Source organism: Chrysemys picta, chromosome 2 (genome assembly GCF_011386835.1).
Source record: "Chrysemys picta bellii isolate R12L10 chromosome 2, ASM1138683v2, whole genome shotgun sequence".
Lineage (NCBI taxonomy): Eukaryota > Metazoa > Chordata > Testudines > Emydidae > Chrysemys > Chrysemys picta.
This window is the reverse complement of record NC_088792.1, coordinates 50113587-50133196: the sequence shown is the minus strand read 5'-3', so window position 1 is coordinate 50133196 and position 19610 is coordinate 50113587. Positions and strand designations below refer to the sequence as shown.

Sequence of the window (19610 nt, the reverse complement as noted above, 5' to 3'; positions counted from 1 at the left end):
AAAGTGATTTAGGCATTTAGAAGCCTAAATCGTATACACTGTCACAGGGATTTTGGCTCCACAAGTGCCCAAATTTTGACAATGAGACTTTGGATCATAAATCAGCTAGGCATTGCAATACTGAATACAGCAATGCCTAAACATTCTTAAAAACCTGAGCCTAGCTGCCTGGTGTTAAGAAAAAACTCCTCTATTAGCAGATTACTGCATAACTGACCTTGTGGCAACTATAAACCTTCCACTGAAGCATTTGCTACTGACCACTTTCAGAAAGAATACTGGACAAGGCAGACCATGGATGTGATCAGCTATGGCAATTCCAATGGTCTCGCAAAATATTACAATAAACAACAAACACTAAAAAGCTTTACAGCCCATTGTAATGAATTTTACTTATAACCATCTTTAATATATACTGAAAAAGATATAGAAGTAAGGTTATGACTCCTGACATGGAATTTCAAACATTCACAGAATTTACTCTAAAGCTGAAATCATTTAAGGTTCTGTCCAGATGAAGTTCACTTATCTGATTAATGGTCTATAGATGATCCACAAGCGTACTGCTGCTGATGCTATAACACCATATCTGGGGGTATTTCCTAGAGCTTGGTTTGAAATGGGTTCATAATTTTTTTCTCAGAACTAGTTTGCATGGGTTCTTTGGCTGTGCAGTTTGAAGACACTCACATCTGTAATGTCCAGTTTCCTCATGTCTGAATCTCATTACAAAGCTGCTATTTAAAAGGCAAAGTCTGATTTTGTGGATGATCAGGTGGGTTCACTAGAACCAGAACTTGGACTAGTGAGCAAAATATAATTCTGGGTTTAGGGGATATAAAAAAGGCATTTAAATGGGAAGGAATGCCGTAATTCAAAAAACAAAAAGTCCATCTCTCCCTCTCACTTCATCTGCCTCAAAAATACGTTGTTAATGTAGAGTTATGTTATATACAGTATGTTGTAAGTTGAAAACACTAAACATTTGAAAGTCACATCAGAACATAAAAAAGTGAAGGTTCCACAAATGTCACCACACAGCATGTACCTACTGGCAATAAAAACGTGGAATCCAGGAAATTCATAGATACTACAACAATTTGAGAAACTTTTCATGTAATTGAATACAATTCAATATGCAATATATTCTACTCAAGTACAAGCTCCTGTTTCTCCTCCGTGCAGAAAAAGAAAGGCTTCAGCCTGTGTCTATTAATGTTGTACTCTGGCATGTGTGGCTGATTTATGTGGAGTGCACAAAGTAAAGGGTACATATCTGGCCTGCATCTGCTATATCTCAGAGGCATACTGAGAGTGTTGTAGCCTGATTGATAAGCGGGTATTTGCTTTTATCTACTATGCAATAGTTGAAAGGGTTCTGCTTCCGAATTAGCTACAGTAGTGAGGTTGTCAACAGAACGAGGACCATGAGGAGCACATGAGAAACAGTCCATTATGTGCTCTCTGACTAGCAATGTTATAAAATTTGTTAGTCAAACCAACAGGATCACAACCACTATAATATAGGAAAGGAGATAGAGCCAAAACAACATTGTCCAACACTTGCATACTCACATCATCCCTTTTGGGGAACCCCAGAATAGGTGAAACGATCTGCATATGGTCATTCTAACGTATCCCACTGCCCACAGGCTAGGTCTTACCTTTCATAGGCAGTTACGCTGCCCCCCACAATATATTATAATATTTAATGATGGTTTCAACTTTCTTTCCTTGTACGTACTTCCACGTAACAATATTAGGGTCCCTATCTTCACTAGGTCTATTAATCATTTACATTATTCTTACATCAATTAGTTGCCATGGTACACCTGCAGTTAGTTCATGTAAGTTTTGGTTAAGCTCAACATACTTTTAAACTTTCCTAAAATTCCAGAAGTATACTTCTGCAGTATCTCCCTTTGCCTTTCCCTATCATGTACCACTCTCATTTATTGTAATCCTTATCTTGTGACTTAAGGTCAATCTATTGGTTAAATACAACTTACCTAGTAACCGCCTATGTCATCACTGCCTTAGCTAAGGCTATTCTAAGCTATTCTAAGCTAATTGTCATGCAGGCCTGAGGCCTGTAGGTCCTTTTGTTACAGCTTTATCTATAAAAAGAACAGGAGTACTTGTGGCACCTTAGAGACTAACAAATTTATTAGAGCATAAGCTTTCGTGGGCTTTATTTATGCTCAAATAAATTTGTTAATCTCTAAGGTGCCACGAATACTCCTGTTATTTTTATAGATAAAGCTGTAACAAAAGGACCTACAGGCCTCAGGCTCAGGGGTCTGGAGCACATGAAGGGGTCTGGAGCACATGACTTATGAGGAGAGGCTGAGGGAACTGGGATTGTTTAGTCTCCAGAAGAGAAGAATGAGGGGGGATTTGATAGCAGCCTTCAACTATCTGAAGGGGGGTTCCAAAGAGGATGGAGCTCGGCTGTTCTCAGTGGTGGCAGATGACAGAACAAGGAGCAATGGTCTCAAGTTGCAGTGGGGGAGGTCCAGGTTGGATATCAGGAAAAACTATTTCACTAGGAGGGTGGTGAAACACTGGAATGCGTTACCTAGGGAGGTGGTGGAGTCTCCTTCCTTGGAGGTTTTTAAGGCCCGGCTTGACAAAGCCCTGGCTGGGATGATTTAGCTGGGAATTGGTCCTGCTTTGAGCAGGGGGTTGGACTAGATGACCTCTTGAGGTCCCTTCCAACTCTGATATTCTATGATTCTATGATTCTACTCCTGTTCTTTTGCGGATTCAGACTAACACGGCTGCTACTCTGAAACCTAGCTTTATCTATGTTTTACTCATAAATAGCTTTTACATATCTGGATGGGTACAGGATGACCTAAATAGAGATGGTGGTATTTCTAGTCATTATATACATATTTGTATAGGCTGAGTTTAAAGATCATAGTGGAGTAGAAGATGATGGAGGGTGTTGTCTATGGAGTCTATGTGGAAGATAATATGTGATCACTGTGGGAGGACAGCTGTGAGCAGATCAGGCGTCTTTCCTGCACAGGACATTTTGGTTACCCATGATCAATGGATGTTTTTCCAAGACCTCGGATATGTGGAAATACAGGGACAAAGGATGGGGAGGTGTTGTGGGGGGCAGCTGATCAAGGCAAAACTTTTGTCATGCCTGGGCAATGTAGCTGTAATGAAGAATGTACATTCACCTATAACTGCTGAACAGTCACAGTATCAGCTGGATCTGAAGGAAAACTGGGCATAGCTGATACAAGACATAGTGAAGTGGCTGAATCAGGACTCTGAGTCAGGGAATGTTCCCTTGCAAAACTATAATGTATATGATACGAGGCTAAATAATACAGTTGGTTTCCACTAACTAATAGAATAACAACATGATGATCTAGAGAACTGACTTCCAGACTCTGAGTAGCATACATTTTTTTTCGTATTTTCCATCTGAATCAGTTAGCTCAGCTAAAACAGCCTGTATTGAAGAGACCAAGTGAAATGCTTTCTGCTGCCCCTCTAAATCACATGGGGTATGCTCAGCCAATCCGGGACACAGGAGAAATTCTATGTGATACCTTCCCAGAAACCATGGTTCAAATTTGGTTCCAACTTAAAATGGCACTGGGGAACATGAGCATCAACATGTCTGTGGATATCCTGGCACAGCAACACAATATTTCCCATAGACACAGAATCTGAGCTCGTTGTCACTGTAGGAGAGGTTAACCCAAGTTGTTGCATGAAGGCACTGTGCTACATGACTATCCCAAAAGACAGAGATTTTCAGGGGTCCAGACCCAATGCTTGTATCATATCATGGCAGAAAGTGAGACGATCTACCCTACCTGCTATGGGAGAAGTAAGAAGAAACTCAATTAGTCAAATCTTGAAGACATCTTTGTGCCTTGAGGGGATGAATCTGGCTCCATACTTGTTCATTTCCATGAACTGGTTTAGCTTTAAAGTGCATGTCCTGGCAGATTTTTAATTCATGGGGTATATTATTCTCTCTGTCTTCCCCTTCCCATACAGGACTGGTCAGAATCTGGCCATTAACTTGAATAAAACCATATTCCTTTTGAATATGCAATGGGTATTTTCTCTACTTTAATATTTTGTTTAGAACATGAAGCTGCACGAATATTTTAAAATGATCTGAACATAATTAGGATGCCATGCTCTCAGATGTGTTGAAGGGACATATCAGACTGCCAAATAGGATACCAAGAAAAAGAATGTTCTTATTTCAAAGATAAAAATATGTATGGCATATTTACTGTGCAGGTCCAGCTTCTTGTGGAGTTGCTTTTGGGATAGTAAATTAGAAAAGCATGTGAATTTAAGGTTACTTAATCAGGTTGAAGCAGTTACTCCAATTCCAGCAACTCCCTCCCACTATGTTACATCTGATAATGTACCAAAGTCCAAACATAAATTTAGTTCAAAAAGATCTTTGGTCCTTAAATGTAAAATGACCACTCAGTTTACACAGCTAGCCAGGTAATACATATTTTTCCAAAAGAAGCAATTTTTACCACAGCATAATCTGCAGTTTACTAATCCCCAATTGTAAAATTTTACAAACTGAAACTTTTCCACATGCTTTTTGCATGCCAGGATTCCAAACATAATTACAGTGGAAGGGTATTAATAAAGGGGCTGGAGTCTTGAACCAAGCCATGCTCCATCATTTGGGCAATGTGATGGAAATAGAGAATATGAGCAGAAAATTCAGATGATTTCAGGCTATGTCATGTGAAATCGAAAAACAATGGGGAAAGAAGTGTAAACATGCACAAGGAAATGAAGTGTCAGACTATTTTTAAATTGTCTATAGACTTCTGAAGAGGCTTGGCCATGCAATAGCATTGAGTGAAATTATGTAGCTGGATAGCCCATAGGATAGTCAAATGCTAATTTGTTGAAGAATCCTCATATTGCTTAAGTCATTTTTACCAAGATATCAGCAAAATGAATGTTCAGAAATGTGGTGTATATTTATGCATTTTAAAGTTGAAAAATCACATTGAACATCAGAGGAGTGAGAGTAGGCAGCTTGGGACACAGAGGACGCAAGGAAGTGAACGTGGGTGGGAAAGCATATGTTGCTGCCTGGATGAGGAAGTGGTACACCACAGTTACTTCATAAGTGCAAGGTCTTTATAAACTAATTCTTTTAGGGGTTGTTTTAAATAGAGAATGACACTCAGTCCCTGACAGGGCTACATTATTGTTTCAGAAGGATTGATGCTTTCTCAAAACATTAGGCTGCTGCTTGTACTTTTTCCAAAATTGTCTGTTTTTAACCTCGGCCTCTTCATCCAAGCAATAGGCAGATGGGTTGCATAGCCAACTCTGTTTTGCCTAGTAGGAAATGAATGGCTTACTGAATCTTACCTGACAATGGAAAACATATTCTGGTGTGGTTTTCTTAAACTTCATGTTCCAAACTAAGGCCACCCCATCTGGCTCATGTGGAGCATCTTCGTTATTGTTATAAGAAGCAACCATCAATTCAGGGTACTAGACACGAGAGAACATGCAGTAGGATTAGATTCTGTTTTGGGGATGAAGAAACTATGTGAAATCATATGAGACAGAAGCAATCATTTCTCACGCTACATGTGGTAACAAGTATCTGGTTTTAATAATAACACACACCACTCCAAACATACTGTTTAGCTACACTTTGGTTTTATATTTTATTAGTAAAGTCCTTAAAGATTTCTCTGTTGGCTTCATATAGCGTCCTCTCAGATATCACCAGGATAACATTATTTACTGTAGGTAGTTCTCTAAAACATATAACTTAAGAAAGACTTCAGATATTCAAACTTTGCTATGAAAAAGGTCCCGTTACAGAAATTCTACTAAGAGTGAAATCTGAAAATTTAATTTGAATGCTTAAAACATTTCCTTTCTGAGACTATGAAATTTTAGTCTCCATCAATTTATATAATATATATATATATATATATATATATATATATATATATATATATATATATATATATATATATATATATATATTATTTATAGAATAATATAATATATATATAATATTCAAACAATAGATCAGCTTTTATTCTGAAGTCCACATTCTTCAGCATGGTAGAGAGTTGCTTTTTCCTTCTTATTTCAGAATAAGAATAAGGCATCTAGTACAGAAGATTCAAATAACAAATGAAAACCTTCTTCACACAGGGTCTAATTCTGCAAGATGCTGAGGTCCTCTTTTGAAGTGCAGAGTGCCATCAAACAGGATTTGAGGGCACTCATTACAGTGAAGAACCAGGTCCATATTTTCTAGTACAGTCAATCTCAAAGAAAACATGTATGATGAATTAGACTTTCAGACTATATTGATTACAATATATTGTTTTCAACTATCATAAGCAAAACTAATTTAAGTATAGGGAGCCAAACATATTTCTGATGTAAGTCTATTTACTTCAGTTCAGTTACATCAGGAATGAGAAAAACCAAGAAATCTACTTTATTACAAAAGAATCTAACCTAATCTTGCTGAAAAATAAGCATATATATATATTTATATAGAACTGGCATATGGGTGAATGAGTACATCATTATGCAAATACTTTATGCAAATACTTGCTTATGTATTTCATAATTTAAGCTAATAAGTGACCATTAAAATTGGCCTGGGCACTTTTACGATCGTTAAAAACCCAGGTATCAAATATCAAGATCAAAATAATAATATTAACAATAATCTACCCACACAACACAAGTCATTTATACTGTTCTCATCCCCCACTTACACACATACATATACTTCAAAAAACTGTATCCCTCAATCCAAATGCCCAAGATCAAAAGACGAGCTTTGTGTCATGTCCAGGTTAGAAGATATGGATTCTGGCAAACCAATGGGGCCCTCATGGAGAATGACTTGTCATCAAGCCTCTCCAGTTTCAACCAAGAGTGATTCAGCTCAAGTTCTTCTTCTGGTATCTGCAGCATTACATAGGAAAGCTGGTGAAATCTCTTAGTTCCAAGCCATTTACCACTGTGCAGGGGAAATGCAGAGCTGGGAGAAACAGCTCTTCAATACAGACAGCTTCTATAAAGATAATGGGCCAAATTAATTCCTGATGTAACTATAATGACTTCATGAATTTGGCCCCTTCTAGTTTGAAGCCTACAAAGACATTTTAAAAAAATGTTTTAAAACCTTTTTTCACCCTCCCCCCATCCTTCAAAAGTTCCTTTGGAGCAAAAAAAAAAAAAAATAGAGCTGAGTGTGATAGAAAAGACCTAACTTGTGTCCATTTTTATGGACCAGTGTTTCATACAGCTGATTATGTTTTTATTCAAGCTTTATCATTCCTAAGTAGAATAGAGGCCAGATCCCAGACCCCTCTTCCCATGTGTGAGGGAATATTTGGTTAGCATAGGGCTGCCATAGCTGCTTTCATTTCACCTCCTCTCCCAACTCCAATGTATGGGCCATTCTGGGGAAAAGGAAACATGGCTGGGTTGCACCTACATTCCGGCATTCCCTGGCTGCTGGAACAGCCCTTACGGGCCATTGGCACCTGATACAAAGTACAGCATCCTTGAGACTGATCTGCTTTACACCAGAAACCAGCCAATCCCTCCCAGGATTGTGAGAGAGGTAAAGACGGCTTAACTGTGTACCTAAGTATCTGTTTACCAGCAAAGTTGCCTATTTGGGGCTAGTTCATTCTCCTGTAGAAAGCAACTGGAGGTTTCTAAGTGACTTTATGGTAGCCTGTCTGAGCACAAACAAATGCCGGCTTGTAAGTTAACAGTTTGCATGCATTCTGGAGTCACAGTGTAGGCATCAACTTGTAAATTTAGTCCCAACTTTAGATATTCAGTCATTGATTGGCATCATATTGAATTGGACAACCATTATGAGGAGTTTTGACTTGAAAGGGTGATTGCTATTGAGAGAGGAGGTGAAGCACTATGAAAATTATCAGGTGGGCACCTCTCAGGGGTTGATGAAGAAAATCCTGACTCCCAGGTCCCCAATCAATGAGTGCACACCAATCCCCCTTTTGGGAAGGCAAGGGTAAATCCCACAGACAAACACCACACTTAGCGACAGGACAATGCTTTTATCTGAAGGGAGCAAGCCCAGGGACAAAAACACCACACTTAGGTCCTGTCTACATTAAGGATAGTTTTGTAAAATGTCCCACCCTTGGCCTGCCTTTGGGGTGATCACACGAGAGTCAAGAAGGATCAGGGACACTGTGTGTCTGAACTCTGTAGCTTTTCACTTGTTTTTGGCTTTTTATCTGATATAACCTCATTCTAAACCAAGCAATGTGATTTCCCTCCCTTTTTACATGAAAGTTGAACCTATTTGGGCATTTGCCTGAATAAAAGCTGAGTAAGGACCTAAGACTTTTACCCTTCTTTCTGCAAAAGAATGAGCAGACTACTGGATTGACTTCAATTGTATGAGGGATCCCACATGTCCTGACCCATATATCACAAGTGACTAGGGAACAAGATAATGTGTTTAATCAAGGCATCAATGTTCTTTTTATATTTTTTCCGTTAACCTATTTGCCTTCAGCGTATTTTGCAGGAACAGTTTAATCACAGACAATTGAGTAATGTATTCTGCCGTTCGCCTGATAGGTCAAATACCGTTTGGTACACTAGGCATTGCATAATGTCAGGGTGGGAGTGTGAGCATACCATAAACCTCTGCTTGGTGAGATACGTCAAGCTTGCTCAAGTTCCTTCTCCATTACATGAACACGACAAAGGAAATGTGAAAAGCCAGAGTGGCCCACCCCCAATGAAATGTGGAGTGGCACTGAGAATAGCTCAACTGCACATGCCAAAGAAATAAGGACTCAGGAGCTACTGGGAGGGGAAGGCAGGGAGGGGAAGGCGGGGCAGGGCCACCCCAGAACAAAGAGGCGGGAAATAGAACATGCTTGTGTGCCTGAGGGGCTGAGCAATTACATCTGGCAGTTTTCTAACTCGGCTTTATCTTGCTGTCCTGGGACTACTAAAAGCTGCCTGTTAGGAAAATATCAGATAAGAATTCCATGTAATTTCCAGCTCCTGAACAAGTGAACAACCATGATAAGCATTTCCTCAGGCTTATACTTGATTTCTGTGTAAATCCATATGTGCTTAAAGGCCACCCACATGCCAGTACATACCTCTTGTAAAATTTATATTCTTAGGTATGAAAGTACAGAAATAAATTCTTAATTTGAGTCTTGGGGAGTCAGTTATATAGACGAAAAAACTCAGTTCACATGCAGATGAGATTATATCCCATTGTTCCTAAAGTATCTTGGATCATGTATGATGTAACCAAGGCACTGTGGCCTATGTGACACATTAAAACTAAATTATTTGGGCCCCCTGATCTAATGCAGGACTGTCTCTCCCTGGCTTCCAATGCCTTTCATTCTAACTGCCTGCCAATTCACTGCTTCCCCTCACCTTGTCAACTGTCATTTTAACACACAAAGACCCGTCACCAGGTATGGAGGGACAAAAGACAGTCCTACTCTCTTAGGAAGTGTACAGGAGGATGGAGAGAAAATTATTGCTAGTCAGAATCACTGGGTGCCTATTCCATTGCCTCTCCCCATCCACATACACTGCTCATCTACTTCAACTTTAAGCACATAAACTTTTACACATTAAGCTCCTAAGGTGCTCAGGAGCCGGGATATTTCATGTCCTCCTCATCTGCTGCTCCCCTTTCAACTAGTCACTGCTCCTGTATATCTCAGAGACCTGCAGGAAAGAAGCCCCAGTACTGAAAACCTGGTGTACTCTGTGGCAAGCTGGACCTAAAGTCATCTGTAAGACCCTTCGGTTTTCGTAGAGCTCTGCTGAAAACCTCTGTGGCAGAGTCAGGTACATTCAACATCTTTTTTTAAGGCATTAAATATGAAAAATAAAACAGTCAAAATATTCAATTCTTTGTGCTAGTTATTCCTGCCTGCAATTGTGTTTACTTTACTTGGTCGTCAAATTATAAACTTTCAATGTGCCACAAACTTTTGTACAGAAAATGTGTAACTGTAGGGTAGAAGTTGTTAGGAGAGTGGAAAACTGGAGGTTTTACCATTTGGGTAGGGTATTAATACATAGTTTAAATATTAAGTCATGATTTTTAACATCAGATACAAACAAAAGACAGATTCAGATACTCACTAGTCTCCCCCTCCCCCTACACACACACACACACACACACACACACACACACTCTTTCATAGCCAATTGTTAACTAATGCCTAATGTCAATGAAACAAAATCTTACCAGATAAAACAGAATCAAAGCTTTATATGTGGTTCACAACTGCAAATCTTACCTGAAGAGACCAATCCATACAGGTGACAACGCGATGCTTTGACCAATGCTCATCATAGAACTGACGATTAAAGGAAAGGTTGGCTCCGGCTTGAACATCTCTGTGTGGATTCAAACAACAAAAGGTATGCTTTAAAGTACCAAGGCTTACTTGCCATGACCACAAATGTAAGGATTTCTGACTGCCCCCTTTTCCCATTCCCTCTTTCCCAGCCTTGTCATCTTCACTTAATAATCCTGTCCTTGGCTATTTGGTGTTATTGGCCAGCTTACCTGGGAGTAACAGAAGAGTCACATTTTTGCATTTGGAATAAATTTGCGTACATATTTGACCAAAAGCAGAATTGCTAATTTCCCCCCCAAGCCCTCTCCCATTCAGCTTCTTCAATCACTGTGGACAAACATCCTTGCTGTCACTTAGGCCCACAACCTGGTCATCATCTTCAATTCTGTCCTCTCTCTTGATCCTCACATTCAGGCTTTGTCTAAACCTTGCAAATTCTTTTTGTGTAACATTGCTAAGATACAACCTTTCCTATCACCCACGCAGCTAAAAGTCTCATTCTGGCTCTCATCATCTCATGTCTTGACTACTGCAACATCCTCTTCTCTGGACTTGACAAATGCAATCTTGCCCCAATCATTTCCATTTGAAATTCTGCAGCAAAGACCATTTTGCTAGTTCATTACTTTGATTGTCACCCCTTCCCTTGCATCCCTCCTGGCTCCCCTTTCTCTATCTGTCAAACATGAGCTATTTGTCTTAATTTTCAAGACCATTCTCAGCCTATCCCTACCCCACCAATCATCTCTCTCATGCTACTGAGATGTCACTTCCCACCTCCAATCATCCAATGATTCTAGCCTTCATCACCCACTTGTTACATTTTCAAACAACGATCCCTTTCTCCCATGTTGCCTCTCATGCATGGCAGGAGCTCCCTGTAAACATCCACAAAGCTAGTTCCTTATCCTCCTTCAAATCCCTTCTTAAAACTCTCCTGTGCCATGATGCTTACCAAAAACTTGACAATTGTGAGGCAAGTGGTGAACTGTAACTACTGCCTATCACACTGACTAGTATGATCTCATTGTTTCCTGGTGCTCCTCCATCTGGCCTGTCTGTATCCAGCTGTTGTTTCTTGTCTTATACTTAGATTGTAAGCTTTTGGGGGCAGGGACCATTTTTTGTTTAGGGTTTGTACAGCACCTAGCACAATGGGATCCTAGTCCATGGCTGGAGCTTCTAGGTTCTGCCACAGTTCAAATAATAATAAACAACATATTCCACAGTGCCTGAAATGCGTATAGTTCTTCTAAAGCCATAATATGCCCCAGCTCCAAATCCACATAAGTTATCGCCACTCAAGTTATAATGACTGTCTGGTCCTATATATGTATTCCCCTACCACATGTTACCTTCTTGTGTTCATTGTGGATTCACTCATTGCAATGGTCTAAGTAAGGTCTTCAACGTCATCTAGGGTTGCATTGCCAACTGTCTAATTGCACAAAACCAAACACCCTTACCCTGCCATCTGCCTCGCCCTTCCCCCGAGGCCATGCCAATGCCCTGCCCCTTCTCCGAGGCCCCACCCCTTCTCACTTCATCCCCCCTCCCTCTATCGCTCGCTCTCCCCCCACCCTCACTCACTTTCACCGGGCTGGGGCAAGGGGTTGGGTGCGGGAGGTGGTGTGGGCTCTGGGCTGGGAGGTGGGGCCGAGGGGTTCGGAGTGTGGGAGGGGGCTCCGGGCTGAGACTGGGGCAGGGGATTGGGGTGCAGGAGGGTGTGTGCCGCGCAGACTCTGGGAGGGAGTTTGGGTGCAGGAGGGGGCTCAGGGGTGGGGCAGAGGGTTGGGGTATGGGAGGGTGCGAAGGATGCGGGCACTGGGAGGAAGTTTGGGTGCGGAAAGGGGCTCAGGGCTGGGGCAGGAGGTTGGGGTGCAGGAGGGATGAAGGGTGCGGATTCTGGGAGGGAGTTTGGATGCAATAGGGGGCTCAGGGCTGAGGCAGGGGGTTGGTGTGTATGAGGGGGTGAGAGGTGCAGGCTCTGGGCGGCGCTTACCTCGGGTGGCTCCTGGAAACGACCAGCATGTCTGGCTCCGCGTGCTGCCCCTGCCTGCAAGCACTACCCTCACAGCTCCCACTGGCTGCAGTTCCCAGCCAATGGGAGCTGTGGAGTTGGCGCTCTGGGCAGGGCATGGGGGGCAGCGCGCAGAAACCCGTTGGCCACCCGTGCGCCTAGGAGCCAGACATACCGGCCACTTCCGGGAGCCACGTGGAGCCAGAGCAGGCAGGGAGCCTGCCTTAGCCCTGCTGCACCACCGACCAGACTTTTGGCCTATTAAAAACTCCCAGATTGCTAAAAATAGTCACCGGGAGATTGAGGCCGATTCCAGTAGACTCCTGGCCAATTCGGGAGGGTTGGCAACCCTAATGTCATGGAAGCCCCATGGTAGCCTGGTAAGGAGCACTAATACTTCTTAGAAGACAACCTCCAAACCCATTTTGTGTGGAAAGATGGACTCTGCACCAGCTCCAAATAGAACAGCACAAAAAGGAGCAAGACTTGTGGAAGGGGCACTGGATTTATGCGTATAGAGATTCAGTGGCTGGGCAGCTCCACAGACGGGCAGTTGCTATTATTCCAACCCACAGGCTAGAACAGCAGCAGAAGCCCTGTGGTCTGCCTGTGGGCTGGCAGTTGAGAAGTAGATTCCATCACCCCTAACCCCACTTAGGTTTGGCTCTGTGAGGAGAATGGTGGTTTCAACGGATTGGGCTGTTCAAAGTTGTGTCTTCATGATTCTTCTTGAACTTTAGACAAAGAAACTCTTGCTTTAATTTAAAGATATTTAATGATTGTGATCTTGCATTTACATAGCACCTTTCAGCTACATGGATCCAAATACTTCACAGATTGTATTAACTGGCTGTATAAACTCTGTGTAGAGGAATCACAGGAACCTCTGGGGTGAACTGCAGCTGTTCAGTAGTGGGCAGTACATGAAGAATACTGTATCCAATTAAAACTGTGGGGGAGAATTTTAGAGCTTGTCCACACAAAGACTTAGTGCATGCGAAACTAGGGTATGAATCTACAGTTCTCTAGCCTGCCACTCAGTATCCGGCTGGGTGGACCCTGCTACCACACACTAAATGTTCCGTAGTACACTTTGCCGTGTGCACCGCAGAACTTTTAGTGCACCACAGCAGGGTCCACATGGCCAGTTAGTGCACAGCAGGCTAGTGTGTTGTAGATTCACACCTTGGCTTGTCACACACTCACTGACCATGTAGACAAGCCCTCATTTAGGCAGAATGCAATTACTCCAAGTGGAAACTAGCTAAGATTTCAGAACTAACACCCTACCCTTGAAATGTATAATGACTTATTAATGAAAACAGGTGATCAAGACCTTGATTTTTTTTATATTGTCTGAAAGATAGTGCTATAATAAAGAAGAATCATAATGAAGATGTTGTCCTGAAGATTCCTCTTGATGATCTAGTCAGTGGCTCAGTTGCAAAGAGCCAGATTTTTAAAGTAGTAAGGAACATTAGGGGATTTTCAACTCCAATAGAAGTTAGGCTCCTAGTCACTTTTGAAGATACCATGAGCCTTTCCACATCTTTAGGTGCCTAACTACCCATAAAAATCTGGTCCAAAGTTTAAAAAGGAGTATGAAATGACAAATAATAATCAGAGGGAAAAATCATTTTCCCCCAATATTTTCCTTGTTTTCATCAAAATTTGAAATGTTGTCAAAATATTGAAATTCAAAAAATTTAGACTAGCTCTAATAAGAATTTTAAAAGAAATCAGTGCAATCAACCATGAAGCTATTTTACAAAATAATTCACTATAACACACTGATTATAGACTTTCAAACGTATCAACCTCTGAGCTTTAATCGTCTCTCTCTGTACAGTATTCTGTTTTTTTAAAGATGCACCTTTATCAGCTTTTCTTCAATATACATTAGAGTGGGGTGTTATTTAAAAAAAATAAAAAACTGACCCATCTTTCTCTTCTACATCTCTGCCACTGTAGTCAAAGAATATGTCTGAATCTTCAGCCAAAGCTCGCTCAATTACACGTATTGTTCGGTCGAAAAATATCAGGAATTCTTCTGAATGGAGAATCTGTTGTTTTTCTTCCTCTGTCAATTCTCTAGGAGGAGCTTGCAAAGTACAAAAACATTGTTAAGAATATGACAGCTGAGACCTTGCCAAATGAATCAAAGTCTTCAGTAAAAAGGAACTTTTTATATGAAAGCTCATTGCAGTACTGACAGGAATAAATCATTGCTTTACATTTAAAATCATTACTAAGAATTATTTTAAATGTATCAAAATGTACTCCTGTATTCACAGAATGTGGCATTTATGCAGAAGAGATCTTATATCTTGCATATTTATTATTCTGAAGAAGAAAATACTTAAGACCCAAAATTAAATAAACCCTTCGTTCATATTTCAGGAAATAGTTCTGACTGACATTAATTGCCATACTAAACTTGAAAAAGCATAGCACTTATATAACAGAGGACCTGTCTTAAATGCCCTTTTAAAGCAGATAACTTTTTATGGCTAAAATAAAATAATCTTCTTAACTTGGTAAAAGTTATACTACAGTTCATTGTATTAAAAGGGCTGCTGGCATTTCACGTCAGATAATATTTCTGTTCTGTTCTTTCATTTTCTTCCTGGTGTAACTGGTAAATTTTGTTCCTGTTTTGGATAGTTTGTGAGGCAATGAAATAAATAGCTAAAGTTCCCTTTGCATGTTAAAAGTGAAGCAAAATCTAAAAAACAAACCAATTCTATTTTCTTTAAAAAAATTATTATTTGTAAAAGAACTTTAAAACCAGAGTTGACGGAGTTACAGTACAAGTCCCTGCTCACTGACACCATCAAAAGCTACAGAGAATGAAAATCTTTTACAGGCATAATATTTTTTTGAGCCAGATTCTGACATTTGATTAAAAATATGATTAACCCTTAGAAAACTAGACATTTTCCAAATGAATGACCATTGGAAGAAATATGACTACTTATATGTAGGTTTGGAAGAATTAGATTTTTATTGGTTAATGCTGACAAACATCAATTTCCCTGTACGCACAGAAATTGACAAAATAATATTTCCATCAATAATAATCAAACTTTACAATTAGGCAAAGTAAGAAAGTTGCTGCTAGAGAAATTATTACACTTTCATTTTAGGCTATTTACTTTGTATATTTTTACATGTGATGTTGACAATTTGTGTTTTAACAATTATAAAACTAACTTTTTGATTCTCGTTATCTACTGTCATCAAATAATTATTGTCTGATCCTCCCCATTGTCTGATCCCCCCATAATGTTCTGCAGCTCTGAAAATTTAAATTGATAAAATTCTAAAAAAAATGCTTAAAAATATACATTGATATTATCAAAAATTAAGGATTGAATTTTGCCAAGCCTACTTACATGAGATGGGGATTTTTAGCATTGCACACTTAATTTTGTCAGTTTGTGTGATCACAGCATATGCTTATATTGATTTATAATCTGTGGCTAACATATATGATACCTATGTTATACATCTCCAAGGTTCATCACACTTTGCTACACTACAGCCTGATCCTTAGAGGTGCAGAGCTCCTGCAACTCCCATTGACTTCAACTGGAATTGTGGGTGCTCAGAACCTCTGAATACCTAGCTCTTAGATTGGCTTATAGCCCTGAGTAGGTGAAGGTGCCTCCCAGAGCTCTCCAGTGCACAAGTGAGCACACCTATTGCTACACCCCTTCACAATATACTCCCCTTTATGATGGTGGCCAACTCTGTTGCTGGTGGAGAAGAGGGGTGGGGCCATGGCCTCATCTCTTCACTGTACCTTGTGGGATTGTGCAATTGTAGGTGGAACTTGCTAGGGTGATGGTGGGGGCACAAGTGGGGGAAGGCTCTTTGTGCCCTGCTCTTCACACTGTGTACTCACTCAAGGGCCACCCACAATCGGGTCATATATAATGATCCTATTACAAAGGATATGGGCCAGATCCTTCAGTTTACACTAACTGGGCCCAAATTCTGAAAAGGACATTTTCAATATATTCCACCAGTTAAAAAACACTCCTTACAAGATGCACTGAGTTTACTTTCCTCATAGGGTTTAATAACCTGTTCACAAACTATAACTTGAGCGTGGATATAAGGAGAAAAGGAAATTGAGAAGTTCTTAGAGTTCCAAAGCTAAATTCTGCTTTCAGTTTATACCAGCCAATTCCAGTGATTTGTAATGCATTGCATGCTATCTCTATGATCTTATAAATCAAACACAGTAAACTGAATAGCTGTCGTTAACAATATGCCATTTTAAACGATTAATCTTTGTTTTAGTTATATTAGCTACCTTGGAAAAAGGGTGCAGTATCTACCTTTGGAAAATGCCACAGGTGTCATTGAATTTACAACAAATTAATCCTGCCAATGGACCAAATTCCCAGCTGGTGAAGCTCTAATGACTTCAGTGCATAAAAGAATATGGCCCAACATTTGTAAATAGGCTTGCAAACAACATATCGTACAAGAATCAACAGCTAACAAAGTGTTTTTCTAAAACTACAGATTCCAACCGGTACTGATTAATAGCTGAATCAAAGGTCTTCTATGTTTGAACTGATTGTTCAGATTTTAATTGAAGTATTTATTTTTGAAAAATATCTCTCAGTCTCTCCAGGTCTTACTTGGTTAAATAGCAACAGCCCAAAGGTTAATTCAATATACTTAAATTTACCTTGTATCTCTGAGAACACCTCGAGAGCACTGATATTAAACTGTAACTTCATACCTTGGTGTACCCTAACACTTAATGAAACTCAAAATGACAGAGTTCAAAGCTACACTTCAAAACTATGTTCCACTTGCTGAGCTGTAGTATATAGGATTTTTGTTTCAAATACCAGATTGACACAGCTGTGCACACCCCTTTTGACATTTTCCCCTCAGTAGCTTTATGTTGGGTTTTGGCCTTAGATGGCTTGGCACCACGCTGCACCGAAGAGGACACAGGAAACCACATTTGCTCTCAGATACATGGATTCATTCAGGTAGCATGGAGGTAGCAAAAGCAGAATATTTATCTATGATTCTTATATAGCCCTCAGCACTGTAGAACCTGAACACTTTGCAGCCTTCACTGTGTTTATCGTCACAACACCCCTGTGAGATAAGGAAATACTATTATCCCCATTTTACAGATGTAGAACTGAAGCACAGAGAGACATGACTTGCCCAAGGTCTGTGGCAAAACAGGAAACCAAACCTGGGTTTCTCAAGTACCAGACTAGTGCCCTAACCACTGGACACCCTTCTCTCTCTTACTAATGTTTGTCCTTTATAAGTCTGTCCTACTCATCATAATTGCTCTATATGTTTAAACTGCAGGGCCAGTTCAGATAGTGCAGCCAAATATGCAGCAAGTCACGGGGGCCCATCTTACCCCATAAAGGCTGAAATATTAGTGTGGTGTTTACTGTTCATATTCCAGTGTCATATGACTTAGAATATGAGCAGCACTCTGAAAACGAGAGCTCTGAATGACCTGGAAAAAGTTAGTGCAAGGAGAGGCACCAAATGTGATTCTGACCTTCCTTGATGGTACGAGAGAGGAAAGAACACCTGGGACCTGAGCCCTATGCAGGACTATTTTTTAACCCTGCTCCCGTCCCACCCTGCAATGCCCACTCCCAATGGCTCCCGCATTGTTTCTTTCACTTTTATCCCACTTCCACCCGCAAAAACCTTAGATTCCGCAAAAACCGCAAGAAACACAGATTCCCCTGCTACCAAAATAAAAAAAAGTTGGTTAATATATATATATACACACACACACACACACACACACAATTTAGACGCAATTTTTACCACTAAAAGAATAAAACAAATATTGCTTTAACCATGTAAAAAATTAGTCAAACAATTAAAAAAATAATCATAATTAATCATGAGATTAAAAAAAATAGTTGCGATGAATTGCAGCTTTAATCACACAGTTGAACAATAATAGAATACCAATTTAAATTTATTATAAATATTTCTGGACGTTTTTCTACATTTTCAAATATATTGATTTCAATTACAACACAGAATACGAAGTGTACAGTGCTCACTTTATATTATTATTTCTATTACAAGTTTTTGCACTGTAAAAAAGATTTTAAAAATAGTGCAATCTACAAGTCAAAGCATGAAGGGGCATATGAATATTTAGTGTATCTGGCATGTGAATACTTGCAATGCCGGTTATAACAGTTCCATGCGAATGCCTGTTCTCACTTTCAGGTAATATTTTAAATAAGAAGCGGGCAGCATTATCTCCCATAAATGTAAACAATCTTGTTTGTCTTAGTGATTGCCTGAACAAGAAGTAGGACTGAGTGGACTTGTAGGCTCTAAAGTTTTATATTGTTTTGTTTTTGAGTGCAAAGATTGTGCAAAAAAAAATCTACATTTGTAAGTTGCACTTTCACAATAAAGAGATTGCACTATAGTACTTGTATGAGGTGAATTGAAATTTTTTCTTTCTTTTGTTTATCTTTTTTACAGTGCAAATATTTGTAATAAAAATAATAATATTAAGTGAGCACTGTGAACTTTGTATTCTGTGTTGTAACTGAAATCAATATATTTGAAAATGTAGAAAAACATCCAAAGATATTTATAATACATTTAAATTGGTATTCTATTATTGTTTAACAGTGAGATTAAAATTGTGATTAATTACAATTTTTTTTTAAATCTAGTTAATTTGTTTCGCATTGATCACTTGAGTTAACTATGATTGACAGCCCTAAAAAACATTTTAACTCCTGGTATAATAGACATCAAACCTCTTTCTATCCCTTGCTTAAATTTAAGTGTTAAAACCTTTATTTAAAAAAAAAGAAAAACTTGCTTTACTTTGCTGAAATTCTATTTATGACAAACTGATGAGAGGTTTAGTGTTTTTCCGCAAATTACTGCAGTCTGGTTTATTTGCCCACCCAGTCCTGCCTGCCACAAAGTACATTTTACCTGCTCCCACTATTATGGCAGCAGATCCTGTGAGACCCACAGGATACCAGTCTTGTGGCAGGGCTCCACCTGGGACCCCTCCTAACAGAGACTTTCGACTTCCCCTTTGACAAGGGCAACATACTGCCCACCCCAATATAGGCAATAGTCTGCTCAGTAACAAAGAACTCATTATTCCACACTACAGACCATGCCATCTA

The 19610-nt window shown here is 39.8% G+C and overlaps 1 protein-coding gene across 9 annotated transcripts in view; it reads right to left on the bottom strand.

Moving 5' to 3' along the window:
* DYNC1I1 (dynein cytoplasmic 1 intermediate chain 1) overlaps positions 1-19610 on the bottom strand; it is a 316422-nt gene that overhangs the window by 90649 nt on the left and 206163 nt on the right. For all 9 annotated transcript variants that reach the window (XM_065587000.1, XM_008163430.4, XM_065587006.1 and 6 more), the window contains 3 exons: positions 14365-14527; positions 10344-10443; positions 5395-5520 (listed from right to left, as the gene is read on the bottom strand). In XM_065587000.1, the coding sequence (XP_065443072.1) occupies positions 5395-5520; positions 10344-10443; positions 14365-14527 (389 nt within the window). The remainder of the gene's footprint in view (positions 1-5394; positions 5521-10343; positions 10444-14364; positions 14528-19610) is intronic.